This window comes from Phyllobates terribilis, unplaced genomic scaffold, assembly GCF_046119375.1.
Source record: "Phyllobates terribilis strain yellow unplaced genomic scaffold, ASM4611937v1 Scaffold_4__5_contigs__length_816908805, whole genome shotgun sequence".
NCBI lineage: Eukaryota > Metazoa > Chordata > Amphibia > Anura > Dendrobatidae > Phyllobates > Phyllobates terribilis.
The window spans coordinates 31,388,240-31,409,147 of NW_027362764.1; the positions used below are offsets into that span (position 1 = coordinate 31,388,240).

At 41.6% G+C, this 20,908-nt stretch overlaps 1 protein-coding gene across 3 annotated transcripts in view; it reads left to right on the forward strand.

Moving 5' to 3' along the window:
* Nucleotides 1-20,908, forward strand: part of LOC141264848 (pituitary adenylate cyclase-activating polypeptide type I receptor-like) — a 479,716-nt gene that overhangs the window by 110,790 nt on the left and 348,018 nt on the right. For all 3 annotated transcript variants that reach the window (XM_073677215.1, XM_073677213.1, XM_073677214.1), the window contains exon 2: nucleotides 7,835-8,005. In XM_073677215.1, the coding sequence (XP_073533316.1) occupies nucleotides 7,955-8,005 (51 nt within the window). In that variant the 5' untranslated portion in view covers nucleotides 7,835-7,954. The remainder of the gene's footprint in view (nucleotides 1-7,834; nucleotides 8,006-20,908) is intronic.

Genomic DNA, 20,908 nt, shown 5'->3' on the forward strand with positions numbered 1-20,908 from the left:
TAAGCGGTGTTAAGGGGAGAACCATTCTGAGTGGGGCATATCACCCTATTAAGGTGGTTTAAATATGAATGTGGGGGAAACTTGGTAATTTTTGACCAGAAGACCATCATATGTAGATGAAGGTGTCCTGACTCTCCCTCAAACGGTGACTATGTTGAATTTCACCCGTTTGCTTTAATGGGAGCTCTTTCTTCTCCAACCACTGAAAACACAACTGTATGGAAGTTGGAAGTAATATTTGATGTCCAAACCAGTGTTCGTCCAACATCTACAGCATGTGGCCATCTTTAGGGAGAAGAAACAAAAAACAGGATTCAGTCCTAGGAGGATTTGATGTCCCATGTCATCCAGGTTGAAGCTACACAAGGTTTTGCCATCTCATTGGCCATTTACCATCTTGTGTTCGCAATCTGTGGTCATCTACTGGCAATACTGATGGTTCCATCATCTTCATTTATTATCTTTTTATATCTTCTCACCCACATGTTGTATTCTCCACCTCATCTCGGGCTGCTGGTGATGTGACCAGAATCTGCCTCGCGAAGTTACCGCAGCTTCATCAGCCGCCTTGAATGTCACCGAGGACATCTCCAGCTTGTTCCCTTTCACAATGTTATCTTTCCCTCTCTGTCGTTTTCCAGCAGAGTGCTGGTTAACTCATATAATTAGATTCCTTGTTGGTGAAGAATCGCACACAAGGAGAAGAAATTCCTTCTCATTAAATACACACTCACTGAGGCAAAACACTTCTTGTCGGTAGACGGGAGGCTCGTGCGTAGAATGCTAATGGTCTCTGGTGGCAACCACTAGTGTCAGCAACAATGGGGCATTGAATCGCCTCCAGCATCTTTTTTACCTTTCTACACTATATGGGGGTCGTATTCACCATATGTGGATGTGGCACAAATACATCCCTGATGGTTTTCAAAAGACATTGATCCTTCTCCTACCTTCTCCAGAGCTGGTCCTCCGAGCTGTTGGAAGTCATTGGCCACATTCTTGTTAGTCTCCTGAATCATGGGTCACCCATTCACAGCTCGTGGGCAAATGTTGCATGGGATTATCCATGGCCCATGTGACATTATCATCATTTTATTACTCAGAGGGGTACCATCTTGAAAGAACCTCAGCAAAAGAAGTCAATGTGGGTTGGGTTCTAGTTTTTAGAGGACATATGTGACTTGTAATCTAAAACAACCCTTTCGGACTGTGGCACCGATGGAGATATCTCAGGCTTGGGCTTTGATGTAAGGCTCAGGGGGCAACTGTTGATGTCACGAATAACATTGGATCTATGACAAAAAGCTACTGGATCAGTGAAGAGGACGGTGGCGATTCGGAAGCAACCCAATCATAGGTCCATCAATGGGTAAAAATGGCCCTATGGTTACTGCCTATACTATAAGCAATCCATTGACTACTAGAGAAAAAAAGACCTGGATGCTGGCAACATTTATGTCATATCTTACCTCAATTAATCAATTTGGTCTCCTGAAATTATGGGATGGCTGAAGAAAAAATGACTGGGATGGATGAACAGCAGTCTATATCTCCTGATGGTGCTAATTAGTGCGCGCGTTCAGTAGCCCATCCATCAGGAGAGGAGCCATTAATTATCTTGTGAAGGACTTGTTATTTTTAACAATTTCCTTACAATATACTGTAATTAGAGCCATTTTTAAGAGAGTCCAGCTTTGTTAATTGACTTTTTGGGGTAAACTGTTTTTGCAGCTTTTTGCATTTCTGAGCACGAATTTCCTGAGACAACATCGGAATTAATATTATCAGTTAATTACGGGGTTATGACATCACCAACACTGATCACATGAGTTATCCATGGTCTTCAAAATTGGGGTAAAGACAGGAAATAGTCCAAAATATATAAAAATGTATAACATATAACAAGTCAACTTCTCACATTTTCAAACCCCTGCCGCTCCGGCACTCCAGCCGTCCCTTCCTGTCCTGCAGTTATGATATCATGTGACCATTTCAGCCAATCGCTGGCCTCAGTCTTGACGCTGGCACATTTGGCATGTGACCACTGACGCCAGTGATTGACTGCAGTGGTAAAGTAAAAAGAGAGATGTGACATCATTGCTGGAGGATGGGCAGGGACCACGGGAGAGGCAGCGCTGTAATGACTGGGACAGGGAATCTAGGTTTTTTTTTTAAATTCCTTAACAAATGTAGCACTGTTGTTACACGAAAAGAACCATTTTGTTATTTGTTATACTCCACTAATCAGATATTTATTTCATAAGGCAGATATACAGTAGATGCCTCTTATCCATCCATTCATTGAGCGCCATGTCTTGGACCCTTTACTGGGGAGTACAAGGAGATCTAGCTGAAGTATAGACACTTCCATGTAATGCTCCATGGGAAAAAAATGGAAATGAGCTCTCTTCCAGAAAGAGTAAAACTGTCTCTCTAGTTACACCTATTGGAGGTAGCTACACTTTAATGAGTCAATATCTGACCCTTTAACCAGCCTTGTAGTGCTTCTTCTGCCTATGGCACCAGTGAGAAAGGAATGGGGTCGGGAACCCCAACAATGTTCAGAATGATGGAGTCACCACTAGTTAGAACACTGATAGTTTTTGTACTTCCGGTTTTCTCGGAAAGGTCACATTAATGGTGGACAAGGAGAAGTCCAGGATAAAGAGATCCTTTATCGTAGGTTGTATTAGTCCAGCTCCATCTCCCAGACGTTCGACCATAGGTCCTTCCAATATATCTCATCGGCAAATCCTAAAAGTCTCCAATCAATTCCTTTCATCTTTTTGCCACCAAGTAACAACGTCATTCATTTTTGGATATGCTCCCAAAAAAGCCGATTCTCCAATGTTCTTTCTCGAGGACGTAGGAAAATGTTCCTCATCGTAACGAGAAACAGGAGCGGCTGATGTCGCAACTGGTGGAGACAATGACATTAACCGTGAAGATCATTTATCAGGACAGAGCTGAGTTTTCCACGGCCATTAGTCTGATTCGTTATCGTGCAGTGACACAATGATGGCCGGCAGGTCCCATCATGGCCGCTTCCAGGCGAGCTCAGAAGATTAAATTTTCAGTTACGATTTTTGTGGTTTCAGGTTGAGGGACAATGAAGGGCAGGAAGCCATTGCTAGGTATTAAACTGGACCCAGATTTGGTGACTTTTGTAGTTTGTTTTGTTAAAACCTGCCGGGGTTACACGGGCGACTCCAGACACATTAGTGGAATGAATATGAGCTCCTGTCCAAGGCTGAAAGAAAAAAAAATAGCTTAAATAATAATACAAAGAAAATAGCAGAAATACTTGCAGAAATATCCCTCCCTTGCTCAGGATTAGAAATACAGCCCTTTTTCCTAAAAACAGCGCCACACTTGTCAAAAGGATGTGTCTGGTATTGCACCTAAGTTCCACTGGGGCTGAGAAGTTGTACATCGTTAGTTGTAGAAAATACAAGCATGCATGTTTTGCTAATTCTGCAAAACCCCCTTTAATTTTGGAGCAAAGTGCACCATTTTCAATCTTATTCTGAAACTCTGATAATGTGTTGATCTATTTTTTTTTATTAATTTTTTAATTTAATTAATTTTATTATTTATTATTTATTTAATTTTTTTTTTTTCATTTTTGGTCTAAATTGTTTTCTTCTTTTTTTAATTCATTTTTCCCCTTTTTTTTGGTCTAAATTAGTTTTTTTTTTTAATTCATTATTTTTCCATTTTGGTCTATTTTTTTTTCCTTTTTGATCTAAATTAGTTTTTTTTTTTAATTCGTTTTTTTTTCCATTTTGGTCTAAATTAATATTTTTTTTTTATTTGTTTGGTTTCCTTTTCGTATACTAAATTTAGACTAAAAAGAAAAAAAAAAATTAAAGCAGTTAATTTAGACCAAAAAGGAAAAATAGTGAAATAATAATAAAAAAATAATGTAAACTAAAACAGAACAAAAATAAATAAAAAATAATTTAAACCAAAAAAAGGGAAAAAAGTGAATAATAAAAAAAAATAATTTAAACCAAAAAGGAAAAATATTGAATAAAAAAAACAAATGAAAGAAAACATATTAAAACGGAAAAAAAAGAATTAAAAAACCCTAATTTAGACCAGAAAGGAAAAAACTAATAAAAAATAGCAAACAACTCATCCAAAAAGTGAAAAAATGAATAAAAAAAAAACTAATTTAGACCAAAAAGTAAAAAGAAATAATAAAAAAATAAGTGTTGCTCTTTTGACACAATCAATGTGTGCCAGTGCGATATAACAAGCTCTACCACTAGGGGCAGTGGTACAATGTTGTAGTAGTTGTGCTTCCTGAGGATGTTTTCTTGCAACAGCATTCCGTGTGGTCAGATATGGAATTGCAAGTAGAACTTCAGAATAGTTTCAATTAGTTTTACTTGTATATTGTATCTTTGGCTCACCATCATCATGAGACATATAAGATCCTGTGACTATCGTTGCAGATTATTCATGCCTATGACAGTATTATTTATCTCCCCCTCTACCCCGGGCGCTGTGCCACCTCCTAACATGAAGCCTCGGAGAATTCAGATCCCACTCCATGGTAATTAAACACTTCACATCTTCAGTCCTGATTTTTATAGTAATTAACCATCAGTTTATTTCAGCCGGTGGTCAATTATAGGATTGTTGCTGCAGATGTGAGCTGGAGATTATGCCGTCAGATGGGGAATTCATCATCGCTAGGTTTTGGACTTTGATAATTAAGGATTAAACATTATTTGGGGAAGCGGAATGTATAACTCGGCTGATTTGTCTTGTGGAAAAGTTGATTGACAGTCTCTTCAGAACTGGGAAAGGCGCCATATCCGACAAGTGCCCAGACTTAGGTTTGCCTATAATAGGCTTCAAAGTCTTAAAATGACACTTGTAGACCCCCAATACCTTCTTATCTATGGGGTCCCCTCTGACACTAGAGCCCAGATGCAGTTTTTACCCCTGTGCCCCCTTTATCACACCCTCTTCTCCATTCGTCCTTGGTGACTTATAAGTGTTACAGTAAAGTATCTACAGGGCGGGCCATTTATATGGATACACCTAAATTAAATGGGAATGGTTGGTGACATCAACTTCCTGTTAGTATATGGGAGGGGGAAAACTTTTCCAGATGGGTGGTGACCATGGCGGCCATTTTGAAGTTGGCCATTTTGGATCCAACTTTATTTTTTCCAATGGGAAGAGGGTCATGTGACACATCAAACTTATTGAGAATTTCATAAGAAAATCAATGGTGTACTTGGTTTTAACGTAACTTTATTCTTTCATGAGTTTTTTACAAGTTTATGACCACTTATAAAATGTGTTCAAAGTGCTGCCCATTGTGTTGGATTGTCAATGACGCCCTCTTCTCCCACTCTTGACACACTGATAGCAACACCGCAGAAGAAATGCCAGCACAGGCTTCCAGTATCCTTTGTTTCAGATGCTGCACATCTGGTATCTTCACAGCATAGACAATTGCCTTCAGATGACCCCAAAGTTAAGAGTCTAAGGGGGTGAGATCGGGAGACCTTGGTGGCCATTCAACTGGCCCACGACGACCAATCCACTTTCCAGGAAACTGTTCATGTAGGAATGCTCAGACCTGACACCCATAATGTGGTGGTGCGCCATCTTGTTGGAAAAACTCAGGGAACGTGCCATCTTCAGCGCATAAAGAGGGCAACACATCATCATGGAGTAATTTCAGATATCCAGTGGCATTGAGGTTTCAATTGATGAAGAATGGCCCCACTATCTTTGTACCCAATATACCACACCATATCATCAAGATACGAGATGCCCATATGATGATGTCATGAGTTTGGAAGCTTCTGATAGGTTTCTTGGCAACATGTGTGTTAATTGCAGACACACCTGTAGATGTATTTTAATGCACACCTGAAACACTTTGTTTCTTTGTGTAGCATCATGGGAAAGTCTAAAGAAATCAGACAAGATATCAGGAAGAGAATTGTGGACTTTCAAGGTACCTGAAAATGCTTCGTTCATCTCTACAAGCAATTATACGCAAGTAAAAACAAGATGGGAATATCCAGCCATCATACTACTCAGGAAGGAGACGGGTTCTGTGTCCCAGAGATGAACATGCCTTGATCCGACATGTGTATATCAACCCAATGTTGCGAGCAAGACGACCTGCAAACCTGGATCAGTTACACCAGTATTGTCAGGAGGAATTGGCCCAAATTCCCACCAACTATTGTGAGAAGCTTGTGGAAGGATATCCCAAACGTTTCACCCAAGTCATTCAGTTTAAGGGCAATGGTACCAAATACTAATGAAATGTATGGAAACTTTTGACTGCACATAGATAGATAGATATATCTGCACCTTTTTCCAAATGCTAGTTGTGTCCTATACATGACATGAGGAGGAAAGTTCTCTGGTCAGATAAGACCGAAGGGGAACATTATGGGCAAATACAAAACGCTATGTGTGGCGGAAAACTAACACTGCACATCACCCTGAAAACACCCTCCCTACTGTTGCACATGGTGGGGGCAATTCCTGCTGTGGGGAGGCTTTTCTTCAGCAGGGCTAGGGAAGCTGGTCAGAGTTGATGGGAAGATGGATGGAGCTAAATACAGAGCAATCCTGCAGGAAAACCTGTTAGAGGCTGCAGAAGACTTGAGCCTGGGGCGCAGGTTCACCTTCCAGCAGGACAATGACCCTAAACATCCTGATAGAACCACAATGGGGGGGTTTAGATCAGAGCACATTCATTTGTGTGAACGGAGCAGTCACAGTCCAGACCCAAATCCCAGAGAATCTGTGACAAGATCTGAAAATCACTGATCACAGACGTCTCCATCCGATCTCACTGAGCGAGAGCGAGTGTGCAAAGAAGACGGGGCAAAATGTCACCTCTAGATGTGCAAAGCTGGAGAGATAGACCCCAAAAGACTGCAGAGAAAGCTGGAGAGACAGACCCCAAAAGACTGCAGACAAAGCTGGAGAAAGAAACCCCAAAAGACTGCAGAGAAAGCTGGAGAGAGAGACCCCAAAAGACTGCAGGGAAAGGTGTAGAGACAGACCCCAAAAGACTGCAGAGAAAGGTGGAGAGACAGACCACAAAAGACTGCAGAGAAAGGTGGAGAGACAGACTCCAAAAGACTGCAGAGAAAGGTGGAGACTCCAGAGACAGACCCCTAAAGACTGCAGCAGTAACTGCAGAGAAAGGTGGAGACTCCAGAGACAGACCCCTAAAGACTGCAGCAGTAACTGCAGAGAAAGGTGGTCCTACAGAGATTACTAACTCAGGGGCTGAAAACAAATGCACGGAACAATGTTCAGATTTATATTCTTAAAATAATTAGCAAACCCTTTATCATTTCCTTTACACGTCACAAATACTTGTTACTTTGTGTTTGTATCACATAAAATCCCAATAAAATACATTTAAGTTTGTGGGGGTAATGTGAAAAAATGTATATATATGTACATAACTTTGGCATTGAACACTTGCTGCCAGATTTAAGGTAGAACTTGTGGCTGAAAGTTTTTTTTTTTGTTTGAAAATAAAATGTATATGAATAAAATTTGGAGTTGGAAGAGGGTTGAGATTCCAAGGTGGGAGGTCGGCAATGTAGGGAAGCAGTCTGTGCCGCCAATACATCATCTCTATAGTCTGAGCTTTTATGTCGTGTCCTTCACAAACACTTCTGCTTCGACGAGTTTTTCGAAAAGAAAAAAAAAAAATCACAATTTTCTGTAGTTCAATTTCACTGTCATTTCCCAGGCAGAACAGCAATTGTGTTGATGTAATTTTCACACCATTTCCTCTTACGCTTTTCTTTCTTTCTATTTGTTACAGAGCCCTGGACCAAAATCTGAAGCTTTTGTCAAGCAGATTTTTTTTTTTTTATTTCTTCTTTTTATTATTTACTGAGAACAGAGTGGAAAATCTCAAGGCAAATCTTCGTACGAGATAAACATGGAGATGATTGTCAGACTGTACTTACTGCTCACTGTGGCATCATCACTGGTAGGTGACGCTATTTCTTTTGTGCTGCAGTTTATCAGCTTTGTTGTGTAGGCTGTAACAAGGTCAGCAGAGTCATCTCTTTACCATATAAAAGGCAGGGTCAGTAGAGTCATCTTATTATCATAATTGGGAGGGCGTCAGCAGAGTCATCTCTTTACCATATAAAAGGCAGGGTCAGTAGAGTCATCTTATTATCATAATTGGGAGGGCGTCAGCAGAGTCATCTCTTTAAAGCACTATTCCAGCATATTTTTTATTTCAGCCCCGTGAGTGGTGTTGCTATCGTAAGATCTCTGCCCTAGTATTATACTCACCATTCACCGTCTTCAGCTCCTCCCGATGCCGCTGCTATCTTGTGACTTCAATTTCTGACTGACCGAAAGTCAGGGGTAAAGGTCACAAGCTCTCAATGTAAGTCTATAAGATCCTCCTTCTGGTCTTGTTCTGGCTCTCATAGACTTACTTTGAGTTGTGACTTCCAGATCTCACAGCAAACACTGGATCAATCTGGAAGGTCACAAACTGCTGGAGAGCGGCGCCGGAAAGAGCTGAAGACAGCAGCTTGTAAGTCTAAGACTAGGTGCAGGCACCTTACATTAGTAGCACCACTCCAGTGCTGCAATAAAAAAAAACATTGGAATGGTGCTGTAACATTAGCAGGCAGGGTCAGCAGAGTCATCTCATCATAAGAGGGAGAGGTCCGCAGAGTCATCATTTTAAGATCGACCAATTGGAATGATAATAAAATATCAGGCTGTGCTGCTGTATTGAAGAATCCTTGGGACCAAGATGAGTTGAACGATTTTTATTTCCACAACACGTTTCAACGCTGGACTATCATCTTTTTCAAGTGAAAAAACAATTGTATCTTAAGATTAGTAGGCAGGGTCAGTAGAATCGTCTCATTATTTTTTTTTTTGAGGGCAGGTTCAGTTGTGTAGGCTGTAACAAGGTCAGCAGAGCTATCTCTTAAATATAAGAAGGCAGGGTCAGTAGAGTCATCTCACTCTCATAATTGAGAAAGGGTCATCAGAGTCATCTCTTTAACATTAGCTGGCAGGGTCAGCAGAATCATCTCATTATTATTAGAGGGCAGGTTCATATGTGTAGGTTGTAACAAGGTCATCTCTTTAACATAAGTAGGCAGGGTCAGCAGTGTCATCCCATTACCATAAGAGAGTGGGATCAGCAGAGTCCCTTTATTATTTTTAGAAAACAGAGCCAGTAATGTAATCTCATTAATGTTTTAGGTCAGGGTAAGCAAAATTATCTAAATATTTTTAGGGCTGTGGTCAGCAGAGTAATTTCATTAATTTTATTATTAGTGAGTAGGGTCAGCAGAGTCATCCCATCATAATAAGAGAGTGAAGTCAGCAGAGTCATCTCTTTAACATTAGCAGGCAGGGTCAGCAGAGTCATCTCCTTATTGTTATCATTAGTGGGTAGGGTCTGCAGAGTCATCTCATAAAGATAAGAGGGTGAAGTCTGCAGAGTCATCCAGTTCATTTTAGGCCGGGTTCACACAGGTGTGTTTTTGTGGTCCATACTCTGATCGGGATGCCCAGACTGGCCACAGGTCTCCTGGCGCGAACTCGCAGAATCATGGACATATATGAGGCTGCCGAGTTCAGGTCAGGAGATAAGTGGCCAGTCTGCGCATCCCCATCAGAGTACAGACAGCGAAATACAGATGTGTGAACCCGGCCTTAGAGCAGAGGATCAGCAGAGTCTTATCATCATTGCAGGGTAGGCTCAGCAGTCTCACCTCATTATCATCAGAGGTTAGGATCAGCAGAATAACATCATTTCCGCATAGAAAATGTTGTATTACTTTAAGACCTAAATAAGGCAGGATAGCAACAAAACGCCCTCTACGGACACACAGAACGCATTGGTCTTGAACACTTTGGATTTCATCACTGGAATGTGAACTAATAAAAAATCATAACAAACCTAACGACCGAGTCAGTGGAGCCAATTTCACATATATGTGCCATTTTTTGATAATGCTACCCAGCCGGGCGCCACCACCCTCCACCATCACATGCCACAAGAATGCTGTAAACATTCTAATAAATGAAAAAATGAACCAGTTTTACAGTTTTTTTGCAACATTTTTACATCTTTGTTCATTTTTGCTGGAGAAGTTTTGTCCTTTAACCCCTTATTGACTGGGAAAATATATATATATATATATATATATATATATATATATTCTGCTTTTATTTTTTTTTTCTCCCTTTCTTCCAAGTTTCATAACTTTTTTCTCTTTTTGCATCGACACAATGGTACGAGGGCGTGTCTCTTTGCAGGTTGACAAGTTGTAGATTTTGATTAACGCCAGTCATTTTGCACCATTCATTTAATTAATGAACTGAAAAACGGAATGGTGGTTAAAAAAAACATTAGTTCCTCCACTTTTTGGGGTTTATTGTACAGTAAAAGTGACCCTGTGACATGAATCTTCAGATCGGTACGATTATGGCGAGACTAAACCGAAAACTTTTTTTTTTAATGATTTTTTTTTTAATGATTTAAACAAAATCCTGAACTTTGCAAACTAAAATAATAGCTTGTGTCGCCGTTTTCTGATTCTCATTACTTTTTTTTTTTCTCATCCATGGAGCTGTTTGAGGGTTTATTTTCCATGTTATGGAGTAAACACGATGTTTTGATCAATTTTTTATTGCAGTGATCGGAGGTAGCTCCAGTCACTGCTGTTAGTGGCAGGTGTGGAGAGAAAAACCAAAGTTTTGAGGTTTTTAACTTTTAATGAACTTTTTAACTTGATTCGATAAACTTATATTTTTTTTATGCAGTCGGTTGTCAATGTCTGATCGGTGGCGGTGCGACACCCAGCACTTCCGCCGATCAGCAATTGTGGTGGATAGAAGTTTTTGGATGCTACCAGAACACAACAGCTCCATTATTTCTAATAACTGCAGATCCACCCTCTATTCAAATAAGGCAAAATCCGTAAACTTCCGTCCGGCTCCGTTAACAGCTGATCGGTGAGTTTGGCGGCTGTGGCATCCCCACCAATCAGATATTTTTGGCCTATCCTATGAATAGGTCATCAATAAAAAAAAAAAAAAAAGTAATGGCCTACCCTTCAATAGGGGTTTTCAGAATTTATCACCCATAGTCTATCCTTAGGACAGGCCTTCAATGGATGATGTGCCTTTTCCTGAACAATAATATCCAAGCTGCTCTGCCATGAATGATTTTATAGTATCGGGGTACTATTGTATGGACTTGGTTATGTTTTGTACTGAACCCCAAAAAAAAAAAAAAATTACAAAAGTTGAAGTCTGATCATGTAAAGTCAACTTTTGGGACCAGAAGTTCAGACTTGGCGAGAAAAGTTTGCCTTTACCCCCGACCTCCCCCATCTTCCTCGTCTGCCCGTTCTGCAGTAATCGCAGGGAAGAAATTGGCAGAATACGGTATTTCCATCTTCTTTTTCGGGCCGTGCCCTGCTGTGCTTTTTCTTTTCTCTTGGCTTTCACGATGGAAGTGCAGCAATGATATTTGATTAACCTAAGTTGTCTTTATAAATTGTAGGAAAAATTCTTTCAATTCTTACAGGTAGCAAAAGGCTCTCGAGAAACAAAGAAAATACGTGAGTCATAAATTTGGCTCCGTGTTGGAAGTGAATATTAAACTTGACTGCAATGCAGGTGTTTTAACAGGCAGCGATAATTCACAGGGATTCGTTTCCATAGATATCGCTCGGCTTGTTTGTATCACTCTGGAGAGAGGTGGCGTCAGGACAGAGAGCAGTCGCTTTACACCTGTCCAGACTGGCGCAGTCTACGAGACGCTCCTGCATTATTGCTACTGTTGCATTATATTGATATCTTTCTGCCTAATGATGAAAATGTACGAGAGGGGCGGCTGTCAGTGATTGATCATGATGCTGTCAGTGATTGATCATGATGCTGTCAGTGATTGATCATGATGCTGTCAGTGATTGATCATGATACTGTCAGTGATTGCTGATGATGCTGTCAGTGATTGCTGATGATGCTGTCAGTGATTGCTGATGATGCTGTCAGTGATTGATCATGATGCTGTCAGTGATTGATCATGATGCTGTCAGTGATTGCTGATGATGATGTCAGTGATTGATCATGATGCTGTCAGTGATTGATCATGATGCTGTCAGTGATTGCTGATGATGCTGTCAGTGATTGATCATGATGCTGTCAGTGATTGATCATGATGCTGTCAGTGATTGCTCATGATGCTGTCAGTGATTGCTCATGATGATGCTGTCAGTGATTGCTGATGATGATGTCAGTGATTGCTGATGATGATGCTGTCAGTGATTGCTGATGATGATGCTGTCAGTGATTGCTGATGATGATGCTGTCAGTGATTGCTGATGATGATGCTGTCAGTGACTGCTGATGATGATGCTGTCAGTGATTGCTCATGATGATGCTGTCAGTGATTGCTGATGATGATGCTGTCAGTGATTGCTGATGATGATGCTGTCAGTGATTGCTGATGATGATGTCAGTGACTGCTGATGATGATGTCAGTGACTGCTGATGATGATGTCAGTGATTGCTGATGATGATGCTGTCAGTGATTGCTGATGATGCTGTCAGTGATTGCTGATGATGATGTCAGTGATTGCTGATGATGATGCTGTCAGTGATTGCTCATGATGATGATGTCAGTGATTGCTGATGATGATGTCAGTGATTGCTCATGATGATGATGTCAGTGATTGCTGATGATGATGCTGTCAGTGATTGCTGATGATGCTGTCAGTGATTGCTCATGATGATGATGTCAGTGATTGCTGATGATGATGTCAGTGATTGCTCATGATGATGATGTCAGTGATTGCTGATGATGATGCTGTAAGTGATTGCTGATGATGCTGTCAGTGATTGATCATGATGCTGTCAGTGATTGCTGATGATGCTGTCAGTGATTGCTGATGATGCTGTCAGTGACTGCTGATGATGCTGTCAGTGATTGCTGATGATGCTGTCAGTGATTGCTCATGATGCTGTCAGTGATTGCTGATGATGCTGTCAGTGATTGATCATGATGCTGTCAGTGATTGCTGATGATGCTGTCAGTGATTGATCATGATGATGCTGTCAGTGACCGCTGATGATGATGTCAGTGATTGCTGATGATGATGATGTCAGTGATTGCTCATGATGATGATGATGTTAGTGATTGCTGATGATGATGTCAGTGATTGATCATGATGCTGTCAGTAATTGCTGATGATGATGCTGTCAGTGATTGCTGATGATGATGTCAGTGATTGATCATAATGCTGTCAGTAATTGCTGATGATGATGCTGTCAGTGATTGCTGATGATGCTGTCAGTGATTGCTGATGATGCTGTCAGTGATTGCTGATGATGATGCTGTCAGTGATTGCTGATGATGCTGTCAGTGATTGCTGATGATGCTGTCAGTGATTGCTGATGATGATGCTGTCAGTGATTGCTGATGATGCTGTCAGTGATTGCTCATGATGCTGTCAGTAATTGCTGATGATGATGCTGTCAGTGATTGCTGATGATGATGTCAGTGATTGATCATAATGCTGTCAGTAATTGCTGATGATGATGCTGTCAGTGATTGCTGATGATGCTGTCAGTGATTGCTGATGATGCTGTCAGTGATTGCTCATGATGCTGTCAGTGATTGATCAAGATGCTGTCAGTGATTGCTGATGATGCTGTCAGTGATTGCTGATGATGCTGTCAGTGATTGATCATGATGCTGTCAGTGATTGATCATGATACTGTCAGTGATTGCTCATGATGCTGTCAGTGATTGCTGATGATGCTGTCAGTGATTGATCATGATGCTGTCAGTGATTGATCATGATGCTGTCAGTGATTGCTGATGATGATGCTGTCAGTGATTGCTGATGATGATGTCAGTGATTGCTGATGATGATGCTGTCAGTGATTGCTGATGATGATGCTGTCAGTGATTGCTCATGATGATGCTGTCAGTGATTGCTGATGATGATGCTGTCAGTGATTGCTGATGATGATGTCAGTGATTGCTGATGATGATGCTGTCAGTGATTGCTGATGATGATGCTGTCAGTGATTGCTCATGATGATGCTGTCAGTGATTGCTGATGATGATGCTGTCAGTGATTGCTGATGATGATGCTGTCAGTGACTGCTGATGATGATGTCAGTGACTGCTGATGATGATGTCAGTGATTGCTGATGATGATGCTGTCAGTGATTGCTGATGATGCTGTCAGTGATTGCTGATGATGATGTCAGTGATTGCTGATGATGATGCTGTCAGTGATTGCTCATGATGATGATGTCAGTGATTGCTGATGATGATGTCAGTGATTGCTCATGATGATGATGTCAGTGATTGCTGATGATGATGCTGTCAGTGATTGCTGATGATGCTGTCAGTGATTGCTCATGATGATGATGTCAGTGATTGCTGATGATGATGTCAGTGATTGCTCATGATGATGATGTCAGTGATTGCTGATGATGATGCTGTAAGTGATTGCTGATGATGCTGTCAGTGATTGATCATGATGCTGTCAGTGATTGCTGATGATGCTGTCAGTGATTGCTGATGATGCTGTCAGTGACTGCTGATGATGCTGTCAGTGATTGCTGATGATGCTGTCAGTGATTGCTGATGATGCTGTCAGTGATTGATCATGATGCTGTCAGTGATTGCTGATGATGCTGTCAGTGATTGATCATGATGATGCTGTCAGTGACCGCTGATGATGATGTCAGTGATTGCTGATGATGATGATGTCAGTGATTGCTCATGATGATGATGTTAGTGATTGCTGATGATGATGTCAGTGATTGATCATGATGCTGTCAGTAATTGCTGATGATGATGCTGTCAGTGATTGCTGATGATGATGTCAGTGATTGATCATAATGCTGTCAGTAATTGCTGATGATGATGCTGTCAGTGATTGCTGATGATGCTGTCAGTGATTGCTGATGATGCTGTCAGTGATTGCTGATGATGATGCTGTCAGTGATTGCTGATGATGCTGTCAGTGATTGCTGATGATGCTGTCAGTGATTGCTGATGATGATGCTGTCAGTGATTGCTGATGATGCTGTCAGTGATTGCTCATGATGCTGTCAGTAATTGCTGATGATGATGCTGTCAGTGATTGCTGATGATGATGTCAGTGATTGATCATAATGCTGTCAGTAATTGCTGATGATGATGCTGTCAGTGATTGCTGATGATGCTGTCAGTGATTGCTGATGATGCTGTCAGTGATTGCTCATGATGCTGTCAGTGATTGACCAAGATGCTGTCAGTGATTGCTGATGATGCTGTCAGTGATTGATCATGATGCTGTCAGTGATTGATCATGATGATGTCAGTGATTGATGATGATGATGATGCTGTCAGTGATTGCTGATGATGCTGTCAGTGATTGCTCATGATGATGTCAGTGATTGCTCATGATGCTGTCAGTGATTGCTGATGATGATGCTGTCTGTGATTGCTGATGATGATGCTGTCAGTGATTGCTGATGATGCTGTCAGTGATTGCTGATGATGCTGTCAGTGATTGCTGATGATGATGCTGTCAGTGATTGCTGATGCTGCTGTCAGTGATTGCTGATGATGCTGTCAGTGATTGCTGCTGATGATGCTGTCAGTGATTGCTCATGATGCTGTCAGTGATTGCTGATGATGCTGTCAGTGATTGCTCATGATGCTGTCAGTGATTGCTGATGATGCTGTCAGTGATTGATCATGATGATGCTGTCAGTGATTGCTGATGATGCTGTCAGTGATTGCTCATGATGCTGTCTGTGATTGCTGATGATGATGCTGTCAGTGATTGCTGATGATGCTGTCAGTGATTGCTGATGATGCTGTCAGTGATTGCTGATGATGATGCTGTGAGTGATTGCTGATGATGCTGTCAGTGATTGCTGATGATGCTGTCAGTGATTGCTGATGATGATGCTGTCAGTGATTGCTGATGATGCTGTCAGTGATTGCTCATGATGCTGTCAGTAATTGCTGATGATGATGCTGTCAGTGATTGCTGATGATGATGTCAGTGATTGATCATAATGCTGTCAGTAATTGCTGATGATGATGCTGTCAGTGATTGCTGATGATGCTGTCAGTGATTGCTGATGATGCTGTCAGTGATTGCTCATGATGCTGTCAGTGATTGATCAAGATGCTGTCAGTGATTGCTGATGATGCTGTCAGTGATTGCTGATGATGATGCTGTCAGTGATTGCTGATGCTGCTGTCAGTGATTGCTGATGATGCTGTCAGTGATTGCTGCTGATGATGCTGTCAGTGATTGCTCATGATGCTGTCAGTGATTGCTGATGATGCTGTCAGTGATTGCTCATGATGCTGTCAGTGATTGCTGATGATGCTGTCAGTGATTGATCATGATGATGCTGTCAGTGATTGCTGATGATGCTGTCAGTGATTGCTCATGATGCTGTCAGTGATTGCTGATGATGCTGTCAGTGATTGCTCATGATGCTGTCTGTGATTGCTGATGATGATGCTGTCAGTGATTGCTGATGATGATGTCAGTGTATGCTGATGATGCTGTCAGTGATTGCTCATGATGCTGTCAGTGATTGCTGATGATGATGCTGTCAGTGATTGCTGATGATGCTGTCAGTGATTGCTGATGATGCTGTCAGTGATTGCTGATGATGATGCTGTCAGTGATTGCTGATGATGCTGTCAGTGATTGCTGATGATGATGCTGTCAGTGACCACTGATGATGATGTCAGTGATTGCTGATGATGATGATGATGTCAGTGATTGCTCATGATGATGATGTTAGTGATTGCTGCTGATGATGTTAGTGATTGCTGATGATGATGTCAGTGATTGATCATGATGCTGTCAGTGATTGATCATGATGATGATGTCAGTGATTGATGATGATGATGCTGTCAGTGATTGCTGATGATGCTGTCAGTGATTGCTCATGATGATGTCAGTGATTGCTCATGATGCTGTCAGTGATTGCTGATGATGATGCTGTCTGTGATTGCTGATGATGATGCTGTCAGTGATTGCTGATGATGCTGTCAGTGATTGCTGATGATGATGTCAGTGATTGCTGATGATGATGATGTCAGTGATTGCTCATGATGATGATGTTAGTGATTGCTGATGATGATGTTAGTGATTGCTGATGATGATGTCAGTGATTGATCATGATGCTGTCAGTAATTGCTGATGATGATGCTGTCAGTGAGTGCTGATGATGATGTCAGTGATTGATCATAATGCTGTCAGTAATTGCTGATGATGATGCTGTCAGTGATTGCTGATGATGCTGTCAGTGATTGCTGATGATGATGCTGTCAGTGATTGCTGATGATGCTGTCAGTGATTGCTCATGATGCTGTCAGTAATTGCTGATGATGATGCTGTCAGTGATTGCTGATGATGATGTCAGTGATTGATCATAATGCTGTCAGTAATTGCTGATGATGATGCTGTCAGTGATTGCTGATGATGCTGTCAGTGATTGCTGATGATGCTGTCAGTGATTGCTGATGATGCTGTCAGTGATTGCTCATGATGCTGTCAGTGATTGATCAAGATGCTGTCAGTAATTGCTGATGATGCTGTCAGTGATTGATCATGATGCTGTCAGTGATTGATGATGATGATGATGTCAGTGATTGATGATGATGATGATGCTGTCAGTGATTGCTGATGATGCTGTCAGTGATTGCTCATGATGATGTCAGTGATTGCTCATGATGCTGTCAGTGATTGCTAATGATGATGCTGTCTGTGATTGCTGATGATGATGCTGTCAGTGATTGCTGATGATGATGTCAGTGATTGCTGATGATGCTGTCAGTGATTGCTGATGATGCTGTCAGTGATTGCTGATGATGATGCTGTCAGTGATTGCTGATGATGCTGTCAGTGATTGCTGCTGATGATGCTGTCAGTGATTGCTCATGATGCTGTCAGTGATTGCTTATGATGCTGTCAGTGATTGCTCATGATGCTGTCAGTGATTGCTGATGATGCTGTCAGTGATTGATCATGATGATGCTGTCAGTGATTGCTGATGATGCTGTCAGTGATTGCTCATGATGCTGTCAGTGATTGCTGATGATGCTGTCTGTGATTGCTGATGATGATGCTGTCAGTGATTGCTGATGATGATGTCAGTGTATGCTGATGATGCTGTCAGTGATTGCTCATGATGCTGTCAGTGATTGCTGATGATGATGTTGTCAGTGATTGCTGATGATGCTGTCAGTGATTGCTGATGATGCTGTCAGTGATTGCTGATGATGATGCTGTAAGTGATTGCTGATGATGATGCTGTCAGAGATTGCTGATGATGCTGTCAGTGTATGCTGATGATGCTGTCAGTGATTGCTCATGATGCTGTCAGTGATTGCTGATGATGATGCTGTCAGTGATTGCTGATGATGCTGTCAGTGATTGCTGATGATGCTGTCAGTGATTGCTGATGATGATGCTGTCAGTGATTGCTGATGATGATGATGTCAGTGATTGCTGATGATGATGCTGTCAGTGACCGCTGATGATGATGTCAGTGATTGCTGATGATGATGATGTCAGTGATTGCTCATGATGATGATGTTAGTGATTGCTGATGATGTTAGTGATTGCTGATGATGATGTCAGTGATTGATCATGATGCTGTCAGTGATTGCTGATGATGATGTCAGTGATTGATCATGATGCTGTCAGTGATTGCTGATGATGATGCTGTCAGTAATTGCTGATGATGATGCTGTCAGTGATTGCTGATGATGCTGTCAGTGATTGCTGATGATGCTGTCAGTGATTGCTCATGATGCTGTCAGTGATTGCTCATGATGCTGTCAGTGATTGATCATGATGCTGTCAGTGATTGCTGATGATGCTGTCAGTGATTGATCATGATGCTGTCAGTGATTGATCATGATGATGATGTCAGTGATTGATGATGATGATGATGCTGTCAGTGATTGCTGATGATGCTGTCAGTGATTGCTCATGATGATGTCAGTGATTGCTCATGATGCTGTCAGTGATTGCTGATGATGATGCTGTCTGTGATTGCTGATGATGATGCTGTCAGTGATTGCTGATGATGATGTCAGTGATTGCTGATGATGCTGTCAGTGATTGCTGATGATGATGCTGTCAGTGATTGCTGATGATGCTGTCAGTGATTGCTGATGATGCTGTCAGTGATTGCTGCTGATGATGCTGTCAGTGATTGCTCATGATGCTGTCAGTGATTGTTGATGATGCTGTCAGTGATTGCTCATGATGCTGTCAGTGATTGCTGATGATGCTGTCAGTGATTGATCATGATGATGCTGTCAGTGATTGCTGATGATGCTGTCAGTGATTGCTCATGATGCTGTCAGTGATTGCTGATGATGCTGTCTGTGATTGCTGATGATGAAGCTGTCAGTGATTGCTGATGATGATGTCAGTGTATGCTGATGATGCTGTCAGTGATTGCTGATGATGCTGTCAGTGATTGCTCATGATGCTGTCAGAGATTGCTGATGATGATGCTGTCAGTGATTGCTGATGATGCTGTCAGTGATTGCTCATGATGCTGTCAGTGATTGCTGATGATGCTGTCAGCGATTGCTCATGATGCTGTCAGTGATTGCTGATGATGATGCTGTCAGTGATTGCTGATGATGCTGTCAGTGATTGCTGATGATGCTGTCAGTGATTGCTCATGATGATGCTGTCAGTGATTGCTGATGATGATGCTGTCAGTGATTGCTGATAATGATGCTGTCAGTGATTGCTGATGATGCTGTCAGTGATTGATGATGATGCTGTCTGTGATTGCTGAGGATGATGCTGTCAGTGATTGCTGATGATGCTGTCAGTGATTGCTGATGATGATGCTGTCTGTGATTGCTGATGATGCTGTCAGTGATTGCTGATGATGATGCTGTCAGTGATTGCTGATGATGATGCTGTCAGTGATTGCTGATGATGCTGTCAGTGTATGCTGATGATGCTGTCAGTGATTGCTCATGATGCTGTCAGTGATTGCTGATGATGATGCTGTCAGTGATTGCTGATGATGCTGTCAGTGATTGCTGATGATGCTGTCAGTGATTGCTGATGATGATGCTGTCAGTGATTGCTGATGATGATGATGTCAGTGATTGCTGATGATGATGCTGTCAGTGACCGCTGATGATGATGTCAGTGATTGCTGATGATGATGATGTCAGTGATTGCTCATGATGATGATGTTAGTGATTGCTGATGATGTTAGTGATTGCTGATGATGATGTCAGTGATTGATCATGATGCTGTCAGTGATTGCTGATGATGATGTCAGTGATTGATCATGATGCTGTCAGTGATTGCTGATGATGATGCTGTCAGTAATTGCTGATGATGATGCTGTCAGTGATTGCTGATGATGCTGTCAGTGATTGCTGATGATGCTGTCAGTGATTGCTCATGATGCTGTCAGTGATTGCTCATGATGCTGTCAGTGATTGATCATGATGCTGTCAGTGATTGCTGATGATGCTGTCAGTGATTGATCATGATGCTGTCAGTGATTGATCATGATGATGATGTCAGTGATTGATGATGATGATGATGCTGTCAGTGATTGCTGATGATGCTGTCAGTGATTGCTCATGATGATTTCAGTGATTGCTCATGATGCTGTCAGTGATTGCTGATGATGATGCTGTCTGTGATTGCTGATGATGATGCTGTCAGTGATTGCTGATGATGATGTCAGTGATTGCTGATGATGCTGTCAGTGATTGCTGATGATGATGCTGTCAGTGATTGCTGATGATGCTGTCAGTGATTGCTGATGATGCTGTCAGTGATTGCTGCTGATGATGCTGTCAGTGATT